Raw genomic sequence first — 13,104 nt, forward strand, 5'->3', positions numbered from 1 at the left:
TTTCTTCTAACTAGGGTGGTGATTTCCATGCTTCGCTGCACAATAGAAATGCTGGAGAGCCTAGGTCTCACCCCATCCTGATGAAAGCAGGGTCTGGGGTGGGAGCCAGGAGCAGAATTGTTTCAAGATCCCCAGGTGATTCCAATGTGCAGTGAAATTTGCGAACCATTGAGCTAAGTCCTTCTCTCATGTCAGTAAAGGTACTGGGTGATTTGGGGATGTGGTGTCTGATAAGGCACCTCATTCACCCCAAAGCAAACTAGAAGCCCTCACCTGCCCCTCTGGAGACACTTCAGGACTTTGCGGGAGTGGAGAGAGATGCGCTGTCCTGACCGTAGAGCGTGCCTGCTCCGAGCACCCACCTGAGCTTCCAGCGTCAGCCTAAGGCAGTGCTTCTCAGCTGGTGGTTTTGTCCCCAGAGGACACTTGGGAAAATCTGGAGGCATATTTGGTTGTCACAGCCGGGGGGTGGGAAAGCTACTGGCACCTAGTGGATAGAAGCCCCAGATGCTACTACACACTCTACAGGGCACAAGACAGCCCCCGCAACAGAGAATTTTCCAATCAATAATGTCAGTAGTGTGGAGGCTGAAAAACGCTGGTCCAGTGAGACCCCAGGCATGGCTCACAGGGTGACTTGAGGAATTAGGAGGTTTGCTGTTCAACACATTTCAGGCATCCGTAAGTATCTGCAGGCCGGAACTTTAATAATAATGTTCATTAATAATAATAATTATAATAATAATAATGTTTATTATTGATAAACATTAAGAAGTCAAATCCCTCTTATTTTTCTTTTTTTTTTAAAAAGGTCACATTATTTAGAAATTTTTTCTCATCTTTTCTGCTTTTGCATTTTTAGTAATCTCTAAAACGGCAACAGCACAGCCCCCGATGTTCATGTCCTCCTCGGTGGCATGGGAAGAGTGACAGCTCTTGCCTCCTCGGAGTGACTGGAGGGTTAATGCAGGCAAAGCCCTGAGGACAGATGTGGCGCGTGTCAGTAGGAGGCGCTCCACACATGCCAGCCGGTGTCGGCACATGCGTGGGGTAGAAACAGAAATGAGTTCATTCCGTGTGAAACCGCACCCCATGAGAATCTGTGATTAAAAGTAAGCAAAGTGCTACGGACCCTTATTTCCTAGTTTTATGTTCACCAAAACTAAATCAAAATTGTCAAACTAAGCCTTTCCTTTGGAACGCACTGTCGTTACCGGGAACTGGCATCACGGGAGGGCTAGGTCTGTCCGTGTGAGGATTGCAAGACAGGAGCTGCACTAACAAGAATTTGGCATCCAGTGACAATCTTTATTGTCTGCCTCACTGGAGAGAGGGGCTCGGGACCTGGAGTGATCAGCCCGCTGAGTCAGCTGCCGAGTTGCGGTTAACGCCTGTGGCCCTGAGACATCTCCCTGTTGGGCTGCGAGGCACTAGTGCATGCTTTGTCCCCACTTCTGCCTTCCTTTCCTGGACAGTCAAGTGAAATAAGGATTCCACAGATAGGAAAACAATGCAGACCGTGCTCTTTGTCTACCTGATTTGCTTCCGATGCCTGTGATCCTGCTTTCTACCTCCGACTGATGGAATCATGTGTGGAACATGCAGCTTTTTTGCAGAGAAAAGAAACCAAACTGTTTTTCTCCAACAGGATGGAAAGACGGCAGAAGACCTTGCTAAATCGGAACAACACGAGCATGTAGCAGGCCTTCTTGCAAGACTCCGAAAGGTGAGCAGTTCTGTTTATTGGTCTGAAATTCTCTTGCCTGTTTTTGTGTTTAAAAATTCTCAGTGTTTTCCCTTGTAAAGTGTGAGAATGAACAAAAGGAGGCTTTGGACATAGAGGTTTTAGGAAGAGGCATCAGTCCCTGTCCTGTGGTTTGCATATCAGCTGACGTGAACGCATAAGCTCCCTGTCAGTTTTCTTCTGTGTTTGGACTTGGAAATCATTCAGCCTCTTTACAGTAGCTGTGCCTGGTTTCTCTCCTCCCACCCTTTTTGTAATAACCACCCCCATTAAGAAGAGGGGAAACAAGAATGCTGACTCTGCCCCTTTTCTTCTTAATGCTTTGAGCACCGAGATGTCACTTACACTCCTGTTCATCAGATATTGTTGCTCTGAGGTTTAAGGAAACATAACAAAACTAATAAGTGCAGGTGGATTCATTCCAGCTCACATCATAGCAGTGTGTATCAAGAGGTTTCAAAATACTCATACCCTATGATCTGGCAACTTATCGTTTATGCACAAAGATGTTCATTGCAGAGTTACTTATATCACAGTAATAATAATTGGAAACATCAGATGACCAGCAATAATGTCTAATGAATTGTCACGTAGCTGTAGAATAGAATAGAATGGTTTTTTGCCTTTAAAATATTTTTGAAGGGGTTTTTGCAAAAGGAGTTTAATGCTTAGGGTGTCACAGTGTTCAAAAAAGCAAAAGGTAAATTATGTGCACATTATAATGCCTACTTTTTTAAAAAATACAATGAAAATGTTGACAGTGGTGTTTTTTGATTTTGCTATTGTGGGTAATTAACATTTTCTTCTTTAAATATTGCTATATTTTTTCAAATTTCCTGTAATCATCAGGTAATAATTTTCAAAAACAAACTTTCTAGAAATAAGAAGATAATTCAGTTGGTTTAAGCACTTCTTGGAAAGGTGTTGCCCAAAATATGCTTCGTATAGGTCACAAAGTTCCTGTCATATAAAATGGAAGGTGACTGGGGGAGAGAGAATGATGTCTTAACTTTCACGGCCACTGGACTTTGAATTTTCATAGTTGTCCCATGATTTTGGTCAGGGAAGGGAGGACATAGTTTGGAAATTTCTTTCCTTGTACGGAATGTAGATTTGGAAAGACCCAGCTGTTTCTAGTACATATGAATATTTAAAACCACTTAGAGTTGACTTGGTGGGGATGATGTCAGGATAGTTAATTTCCATACCCTGCGATTGGGATTCTGTGAAATGGCCACAAGAGCACTGGGGAGAGGACACTGAGATCTCCCAGGCAGCTGGAGGGATCTAATCTCTCCTTTGTTTTGGAAATTTCCAAAAGAGATAAGTCTGGAAAAACTTCCCTAGCATTACTCACTTGCTCATAGGGGAAATATGTAAGTTGATTGCGGGGTTAATTTTTTTCCCACTCTTTACCACTAAAGCACTGTCTCATTATGAGTGAGAATTTGGACTAGACAAACAAGAGGAGTCTTTTTGTTTATAAGCAAAACAAGGCAGGGGCATGGGAGAGCCTAATAGTCATGGTTAGCAATCAGTATGACCTTTTACATGGAGTTTCCTTATGTTTAAATTCACTTTCTTTGAAGCAGTGTATTAGCCAAACAAAGCACAACCCAGGCCCCCAGTTTGCAACCTCAGCTTTTGCTGGATTGTATAGTAGTGAGCTCTGCATTTGGGTGTAGAATCTTAGGTTTATAGACAGAGTGTCCAGATATAAGGGCTCTTTTAAACTGACCACCCATGAAAGCATTTATTGATAGTGAAAAGAAAAAGGAGATTTGGTCTTTCCACAGGCTCACTGAGAACAAATTTTTTACTGTTAATTATTAGGTCTCATTTACAGTCCAGTGATAGAAAGAGACACTTTATTAAGAAATGGCGAGGACCTTCTTTAGCAGGCTTAACACCTTTAATAGGTATACAAATATGTTGGTAAGGTGTTCTCAGGTATCCAAAATTCCACAAAGAAAGATTTTATTTTATTTTATAATTTTAAATATGTATGTATTTATTTTTTGATGGACACCTATTGATCGTACATATTTATGAGACACAAAGTTACATTTCAATACATATATACAATGTGTAATGATTAAGTCAGGGTAATTAGCATATTCATCATCGCAAAAATTTATCATTTGTGATGAATGTAGTTGAGCTCCTCTCTTCCAGTCATTTGAGAACATACAGTAAGTTATTGTTAATTATGGATTCATGATGCCCTTGTAGACCCCTGCGACTTATTTTTTCTATCTAGCTGTAATTTTGTATCTGTCAACCGGCCTCTCCCTTTCTGCACTCCCTCCCCTTTCCTCCCCCCCTTTCCTCCCCCCCTTTCCCAGCTTCTTGTAACTATAATTCTATTCTCTACTTCTGTTTGCTCAACTTTTTTTTTTTTAACCTCCTACATTTGAATGAGAACCTGCAGTATTTATCTTTCTGCGCCTGACGTGTTTTACAGGCTCATCCATGTTGCTGCAAGACAGGGTTTCTTTCCTTTTTATGGCTAAGTAGTATTCCATTGTGTATATATATATATATATATATATATATATACATACACACATTTTCTTTATCCATTCATCTGTCAATGGATACCTAGACTGATTCCGTGTCCTGGCTACTGTGAATAGTGCTGCAATAAACATGGAGGCACAGATATCTTTTTGGAATGCTAGTTTCCTTTCCTTTGGATAAATATCCAGTAGTGGGATTGCTCAATCATATGGTATTTCTATTTTTAGTTTTTGGAGGAATCTTCATACTGTTTTTGGTAGTGGCTGTACTAATTTACATTCCTACCAATAGTTTATTAGAGTTCCCTTTTCTCCATATCCTAGCCAGCATTTATTATTTTTTCTCTTTTTGATAATACTCATTGTAAATGGAGTGAGATGGTATCTCATTGTGGTTTTGATTTGCATTTCTCTCATGATTAGTGATGTTGAGCATTTTTTCGTATACCTCTCAGCCATTTCTGTGTCTTGTATTAAGAAATATCTGTTCAAATTCTTTCCTCATTTTTTTTGATTGTTGTTTTTTTTTTTTTGTGGTTTGTTTATTTTTATTAGCTCCAACATGTGAGAACATGCGGTATTTCTCTTTCTGTGCCTTGTTTACGTCACTTAATGTAATTTTCTCTGAGTCCATCCATATTTCTGCGAATGGTAATATTTCATTCTTTTTTATAGCAGAGTAGTATTCCATTGTGTAAATATACCACGTTTTCCTTATCTACTCATCTGATAATGGACATTTTGGCTGGTTCCAACTTCTGGCTACTGTAAATAGAGCTGCAATAAACATGGGAGTACAGGTGTTCCTTGGACATGATGATTTCCATTCCTATGGGTGTATTCCCAGCAGTGGGATAGCTGGGTCATATGGCAGTTCTATCTGTAGTTGTTTGAGGAACCGCCGTACCATTTTGCATAATGGCTGCACCATCTTACAGTTCCACCCACAGTGTAGGAAGGTTCCCCTTTCTCCACATCCTTTCCAGTATTTGTTACACTCAGTTTTCTTGATAATAGCGAGCCTAACTGGAGTGAGGTGATATCTCAGTGTGGTTTTGATTTGCATTTCCTGAATGCTGAGTGATGTTGAGCATTTTTTCATGTGTGTGTTGGGCATTCTTATATGTTCCTTTGAGAAATACTTATTCAGCTCCTTTGCCCATTTTTTTATCGGGCTACTTGTTTTTTTAATGTTAAGTTATTTGAGTTCCTCGTATATGCTGGTTATTAATCCTCTGTCAGATGCATATTTTCCAAATATTTTCTCCCACTCTGTTGGTTGTCTTTTTGCTCTATTAATTGTTTCTTTTGCTGTGCAGAAGCTTTTTAGTTTGATATAGTCCCATTTGTTTATTATTCCTTTTGTTGCCTGTGCTTTTGGGGTCATATTCATAAAGTCTGTGCCCAGCCATACTTCCTGAAGTGTTTCCCCTATATTTTCTTTTAGGAGTTTTATAGTTTCAGGACATATATTTAAGTCTTTAATCCATTTTGAGTTGATTTTGGTATATGGCAAGAGGTGCGGGTCTAGATTCATTCTCTACATATGGATGTCCAATTTTCCCAGCACCATTTATCGAAGAGGCAGCCTTTTCCCTCGTGTATGTTCATGGAATATCTGTCTTTCCATTTTCTTGTGTTCTCTTTAATTTCTCTCAACAGTGATTTGTAGTTCTTGCTGTAGAGATCTTTCACATCCTTGGTTAACTTTATTCCTAGGTATTCTATTTTTTTGGTGACTATTATAAATGGGCTAGCTTTCTTGATTTCTTTTTCTGCTAGTTCATTGTTGGAGTATAAAAATGCTAGTGATTTTTGCATGTTGATTTTGTGTCCTGCAACTTTGCTGAAATCATTTATCAACTCTAAGAGTTTTTTGTAGAGTTTTCAGGCTACTCGATACATAGGATCATGTCACCTGCAAACAGGGACAATTTGACTTTGTGTTTTCCGGTGTGGATGCCCTTTATTTCTTTCTCTTGCCCAGTTACTCTTGCTCGTACCTCCTATGTTAAATAGGAGTGGCAAGAGTGGGCATCTTTTTCTTGTTCCCATTCTTAAGGATGATATTATCAGGATGATATTGGCAGTGGGTTTGTCATATATGGCTTTAATTGTGTTGAGATACTTACCTTCTATACCTAATTTGTTGAGAGTCTTTATCATGAAGCAATGTTGAATTTTGTCTAATACTTTTTCAGTGTCTATTGAGATAATCATATGGTTTTTCTTTGATTTTGTTAATGTGGTGTTGGATGAATTTCACTTGACTGTGGTGTATAATTTTTTGGATGTTTGCTGTATTCTATTTGCTAATATTTTATTGAGGATTTTTGCATTTATATTCATCAAAGATATTGGCCTGTAGTTTTCTTTTTTTGTAGTATGTTTCTTTGGTTTTGGTATTAGGGTGATATTTGCCTCATAGAATGGGTCTGGAGAATGGTCTCTGTTTTAATTTTATGGAGTAGTTTGAAGAGAATTGGTATTAACTTTTCTTTAAAGGTTTGGTAGAATTTGGCAGTGAAGCCATCCAGTCCTGTGTGAATGGCCTCTGTTTCAATGTTATGGGATAGTTTGAAGAGAATTGGTATTAATCCTTCTTGAAGGGTTTGGTAGAACTCTGCAGTGAAGTCATCTGGTCCTGGGCTTTTCTTTGCTGGGAGACTGCTGGTTATAGCTTCAGTCTTTTTGAATATTATTTATCTGTTAAGGATTTCTGTGTCTTCTTGGTTCAGTATTGGCAGTTTGTATGTGTCCAGAAATTTGTCCGCTTCCTCCAGGTTTTCAAATTTTTTGCTTTGTAGATGTTTATGCCTCTAATGATTCTTTGTATTTCATTGGTATCGATTGTAATGTCTCCTTTTCATTTCTAATTTTTGTTATTTGTGTCTTCTCTTTTTTTTTTTTTAGTTAGCTTAGCTAATGACTTGTCTATTTTGTTTACCTTCTCGAAAAGCCAACTTTTTGTTTAATTGATCTTTGTATTGTTTTTTGGGTTTCCATTTCATTTAGTTCTGCTCTCATCTTAAGTATTTCTTTCCATCTACTAACTTTGGGGTTGTATTGTTCTTGTTTTTCTAGTTCTTTGAGGTGAAGCATTAGGTTGTTTATTTGCCATCTTTCCATTTTTCTGACGTAACCATTTATTGCATTCCCTCTCAGTACTGCTTTTGCAGTATCTCACAGATTTTGGTATGATGTGTCCTTATTTTCATTAGTTTCAATAATTTTTTTATATCTGTTTTATTCTTGGGCCCATATGTCATTAAGTAGAATGTTGTTTAATTTTCATACATTTGTATAGCTTCCAGAGTTTTGTTTGTTATTGATTTCTAGTTTTAATCCATTGTGGTCTGAAAAAATACGTGAAATAATTCAATTTTTGTTACCTAACATGAAGTCTATCCTGGAGAATGTTACATGTACTGATGAGAAGAATGAATATTCTGTGGTTGTTGGATGAAATGTTCTGTAGATATCTGCCAAGTCCAATTAGTCTAAAGTATTGGTTAGATCTTGTGTTTCTCTATTGATTTTTTGCCTAGATGATCTGTCCAATGCTGAGAGAGGGGTGTTCAGGTCCCCTACTATTACACTATTTGGGTCTATCTCTTTCTTTAGCTCTAATAGTATTTGCTTTATATATCTGGCTGCTCCAATGTTGGGTGCATATATATGTATGATTGTTATGTCTTCTTGCTGGATAGATATCTTTATCATTATATAGTGGCCTTCTTTGTCTCTTTTTATGGTTTTTGGTTGAAAGTCTGTTTTATCCAACATAAGAATAGCTACTCTTGCTGGTTTCATTTCTATTTGCATGGAATATCTTCTTCCATCCTTTCACTCTTAGTCTATGTGTGTCTTTAGAGGTGAGGTGAGCTTCTTGAAGACAGCATTTGATGGGTCCATCTTTTTAATCCAATTTTTCATTCCATGTCTTTTGAGTTGGGAATTTAATCCTTTTACATAAAGAGTTATTATTGAAAGGTGTGGATTTAGTTCTGGCATTTTATTGATTTTTGTTTGGATGTTTTAAATATCTTTTTTTCCTTTCTTTCCATTTAATTGTTTGTCTTCTGTGTTTGTTGTTTTCTTGAGTTAGTTAGATAAAGTTCTTTTCTCTGTATCATTTGCATTTTTGTTTTACTGGTGGATTTTGTTCTTGTGTATTCATGGTAGTGATGGTGGTTTTTCAGGTACCAGGTGCAGTGCTCTCTTGAGGGTTTCTTGTAGGACTGGTTGTGTGGTGGTGAACTCTGGCAGTTTTTGTCGTCTGGGAAATATACTGTTTGTCCTTCATTTCTGAAGGATGGCCTTGCTGGGTGTAGTATTCTTGGCTGGCAATTTTTGTATTTTCACATTTTGAATATATCATCCCATTCTTTTTTGGAATTTAACGTTTCTGATGAAAACTCTGTTGTTAGTCTGATAGAGGCACCCTTATAGGTGAGATGACACTTTTCTCTTGCGGCTTTTAAGATTCTCTCTTTGTCTTTGAGTTTTGCCAATTTGAGTATAACGTGTCTTGAAGATGATGTTTTGGGGGTGAATTTGTTTGGGGATCTTTGAGACTCCTGGATCTGAAGGTCCTTATCTCTCCCTATACTTGGGAAGTTTTTCTTTATTATTTCATTGAATATGTTTTCAATGCCTTTTCATTTTTCCCTCCTTTCTGGAACACCCATGATTTTGGATGTTTGTGCGCTTATGGTTGTCTGCTGTCTCTCTTAGATTTTCTTCATTTTTCTAAAATTATTTTTTTTGTCTGCCCGGGTTATTTTGAAAAGGCTTTCTTTGAGATCAGAGATTCTCTCTGCCTGTTCTAGCCTGCTGTTAAAGCCCTCTGTTGTTTTCCTTATTGGATGAATCCTTCTGCTCCACAAGCTCTGCTATATTCTTTTTTAGGGCATTAATTTTTTTGTAGATTTCTTCCTTTGGGTCCTGGATACTTTTTCTCATTTCATTGTGTCATCTCTGTCTTCTTGTATCTCATTGTGTTTCCTTAGGATTGTTGCTAGAAATTCCTTTTCAGTCATTTCAAAGACTTCCTGTTCTGTTCTATAGGATCTGGGAGCTATTACATTCCTTTAGTGATGTCATATTTTCTTGTTTTTCATGTTTCTGGTATATCTACATTGGTGTTTAGCCATCTGGTAGAGCAGTTGCTTTTTCATGTACTCTGGAGTGGGGTTTGCAGAGAGGGAGCTCCGCTTGTGGATGTGTTTTATAATGATGGTTGAATGGGGTGTTTTAGTATTGGTTCCAGGTAGAAGCAGTAGTGTAGTCTCTTTGGCTGAATTCATTGTTGGAGTTGTGTGGGAGTGCCTCTGTGGCCTAGTCTCTGGGGCACTTAGGATTTCCTTGCTGAGTTTGGTGACACTGTTGGTTCATGAGGACGTGCACAAGGTCTTGAATTTGGGGGCATAGTGCCTTGGGGTCTTGGTACTCTTAGGTTATGGTGGGTGTTCTTGCGTGGGACTCTTGACACCCTGGCTAGCTCCCCCTGACCCTGATGGGTGCACCAGGGAATACTAGTGCTCCTCGATTTGAATGGGTGACTCTGGGTGTGTTTTCTTTATTCTTTCCTCTTTCCCTGGGCTCCGCTGGTGACTCTCCTCCTGTCTGTGCTGATGAGTGGTCAGCAAGTCACTTATGAGGTAGTGGTGGCTGCTAGTGAGGCTGTGAGGCATCCTTATGGCAGCAGTTGCTGTAGCTGTGGCTGTCGTGGCCCACTTGCTGTTGTCTTCAGCAGTGGCAGGGAGTGTTGCTGACAGCGTGGCTGCCTGTCACTCTGGTGGGGCCTCAGTGGCAGTGGTTTGGACACTCAGAGATGGGGCCACTTGCCAGGGTCTCACTTGGCTACCTATTGGTCCAGTGGCCTTGGTGGCAACTGGGTCAGACTCTCGGGGGCAGGGCCCACTCTCTGGGGTCCTGAGCAGCTGACTGTCGCTCTGGTGGGCTCTTTGCTAATTTTTTAACTGGAATATTTGGGGTTTTTTACTGTTTAGTTTTTTTTTTTTTTTCCTTTTTGTCTTTTTTCGTGACTGGCAACGGATCGCAACCCTAGGTGTTGCGCCCGCACCTCGCTCAGCCAGTGAGCGGCCGGTCTGTATATAGCATACATTATACGAAGTTATCGACCTATTGGTCCAGTGGCCTTGGTGGCAACTGGGTCAGACTCTCGGGGGCAGGGCCCACTCTCTGGGGTCCTGAGCAGCTGACTGTCGCTCTGGTGGGCTCTTTGCTAATTTTTTAACTGGAATATTTGGGGTTTTTTACTGTTTAGTTTTTTTTTTTTTTTCCTTTTTGTCTTTTTTCGTGACTGGCAACGGATCGCAACCCTAGGTGTTGCGCCCGCACCTCGCTCAGCCAGTGAGCGGCCGGTCTGTATGTGGGATCCGAACCCTCGGCGGGAGCACCGCTGCACTCCCAAGTGGCGCACTGTAGCAGTGTGCCACCAGGCCGGCCCCTACTGTTTAGTTTTTTAAATTCCTTGTATATTCTGAATATTAATCCCTTATAATATGAATAGTTTGCACATATTTTCTCCCATTCTGTCAATTTCTTCTTCCCTCTGTTGATTGTTTCCTTTCCTTTGCAGAAGCTTTTTAGTTTGATGTAATCCCATCTGTCTGTTTTTGCTTTTGTTGGCTGTGCTTTTGAGGTCTTTTCTCTAAAATTTTTGCCTAAACCATGTCTTGAAATGTTTCCCCACATTGTCTTCTAGTAGTTTTATAGTTTTAGGTCTTATACTTAAGTCTTTAATCCATTTTGAATTGATGTTGATATATGGTGAGAGACAGGGATTTAGTTTCTCACTTCTGCAGGTGGATCCACTTTTTCCAGCACCATCTGTTGAAGAGGCTGTCCTTTCCCTAATGTATGGCACCTTAGTCAAAAATCAGTTGGCTGTAGATGCACAGATTTGTTTCTGGGTTCTTTATTCCATTGGTTCATGTGTCTGTTTTTATGCCAGTGCCATGCTGTTTTGAATAAAATAGCTTTGCAGTATATTTTGATGTAATGTAATGTAATACCTCCAGCTTTATCTTTTTTGCTTAGAATTTCTTTGCCTATTCAGGTTTTTTTGTGGTTTCATATGATTTTTAGGATCTTTTTTTTATATCTCTGTGAAGAATGTCATTGGTATCTTGATAGAGATTACATTGAATCTGTAGATCATTTTGGGTAGTATGGCCATTTTAACAATATTAATTCTTCCAATCCATGAATCTGAGATGTCTTTCCATTTTTGTCTGTTGTCTTTAATTTCTTTTATGTGTTTTGTAGTTTTCATTGTAGCGATCTTTCACCTCCTTGGTTAAATTTATTTCCATGTACTTTATTTCTTTAGTAGCTATTGTAAATGGAATTGCTTTCCTGATTTCTTTTTCAACTAGTTTCTTGTTGGTGTACAGAAACACTACATACAAGTAGGTTTTTTTATGTTTGTTTATTTATTAATATTATTATTTTGTTACATTTTAAGATGTTGCAGAGCAGTTGGGGGAGGGGCAGATGAGAATGAGAAAGGAAATAGGGTGGGAGAAGGAAGAAGGGGGGGGCATGGTTGAGGCCTGTGGCAGGCCCCCCCCCCCCTTCCTTCAGGGGAGGCCAGGGCTTCCAGCAGTGGTTCAGTCATTTCTGGGCTGGATGTAGATGTCAGGGAGCTGTGGATGAAGCTCCCAAGCTGGGGCACTTCCTACAGTGGCTCAGTGGTCATCACTGGGCTGGTTGCAGATGTGGGGGGGGCATGGCTGAGGTCCCTGGCCCTCCCCATTCCCTGGCTTGGGAACCTGGGGGCTTCTGATCTTTCTCGGTTATATAGGTGTTCTTTAGTGATGTGAGATCTTTACTAGTTAATATCAAATTTTGTCTCTGACCTGTGGGTATTTGGGGTTTTTTAGCAGTTCTGCATTGCATTATTTGCTGTTCTCACCACTTAAACTCTGTGCTGGAACTAATTTGTTGTCCATTGTTTACTTCTAAAATGGGGGATCTTCCTTGGGAACCAACACTTGAGCCCTGTGGCTGAGCTAAATTGCTGCTTTGCTGCTGACTCCTTGGGGAAGGCTTTTTGTGCAGCTCATATTTTAATTGCTTACTTTGTAATTACTTCCAGGTCTTGTGAGGTCCAGTACACCTAGGTTATATGGAAACTCTGGTCTGGGCATGAGACTCTTCAGCAAATTGCACCCCTGCTGATCTGTATTCCTGACTAGTCTCCACTGTGCTGATTGGGGGGTGGATCAGCTGTCCATGCTGTACTGCAGTGTTCCCCCCATGGGCCTGTCTCTCCCATCCCCAACTCTCCAAATACCTCCCATGGGATGGGTTATGCACCAGTCCCTTGCAGTGACTCACTGGCCTCTGCATGGCTCCTTTTTTCTGTTGTCTGTTGCTCCTTACTCCTATGTGGGTCCACAGGAACCCTGTAAGTTGTCTTTCTGGCCTGAGAGCCACCAAGGCCCTCTTCTCCCCTGCCACCTCTAAGCAACGTCATCCAAAGGGTACAGCTGCAGCTTTTGTCAGCTCCTGCTCTATGCACACACCAGCTCCAGCCTCAAAGCTGCCAGGGCTCGAAATTGTGGGAGTGATCCTTTCTTTCTCTCATCGTGGCTTCTCCTGCCTTCGTGAACTCCATCGGCCTCTCCTTCTCTTCCCCTGAGCTCTAGTGGTCCCAGCTTGGCTGTCATTGCTTTTTAGTAGTTGTAAATTGGTTGATTTGTGGCAGAGAGTGGCACTTGCACCCGTCTATTCCACCATCTTGACTGGAAGCCGCATAAGTTGATTTTTTATCCTGCAACTTTACTAAATTTGTTCATGAGTTCAAAA

The 13,104-nt window shown here is 40.3% G+C and overlaps 1 protein-coding gene across 1 annotated transcript in view; it reads left to right on the forward strand.

Annotated features, from left to right (window-relative positions):
- The window catches only part of DAPK1 (death-associated protein kinase 1), a 177,290-nt gene that overhangs the window by 134,070 nt on the left and 30,116 nt on the right, over positions 1 to 13,104 (forward strand). Inside the window, exon 18 of the mRNA XM_008588607.1 lies at positions 1,649 to 1,726. Coding sequence (XP_008586829.1) covers positions 1,649 to 1,726 — 78 coding nt within the window. The remainder of the gene's footprint in view (positions 1 to 1,648; positions 1,727 to 13,104) is intronic.

The sequence above is a fragment of the Galeopterus variegatus genome, unplaced genomic scaffold (assembly GCF_000696425.1).
Source record: "Galeopterus variegatus unplaced genomic scaffold, G_variegatus-3.0.2 Scaffold130, whole genome shotgun sequence".
In the NCBI taxonomy this organism is placed as follows: domain Eukaryota; kingdom Metazoa; phylum Chordata; class Mammalia; order Dermoptera; family Cynocephalidae; genus Galeopterus; species Galeopterus variegatus.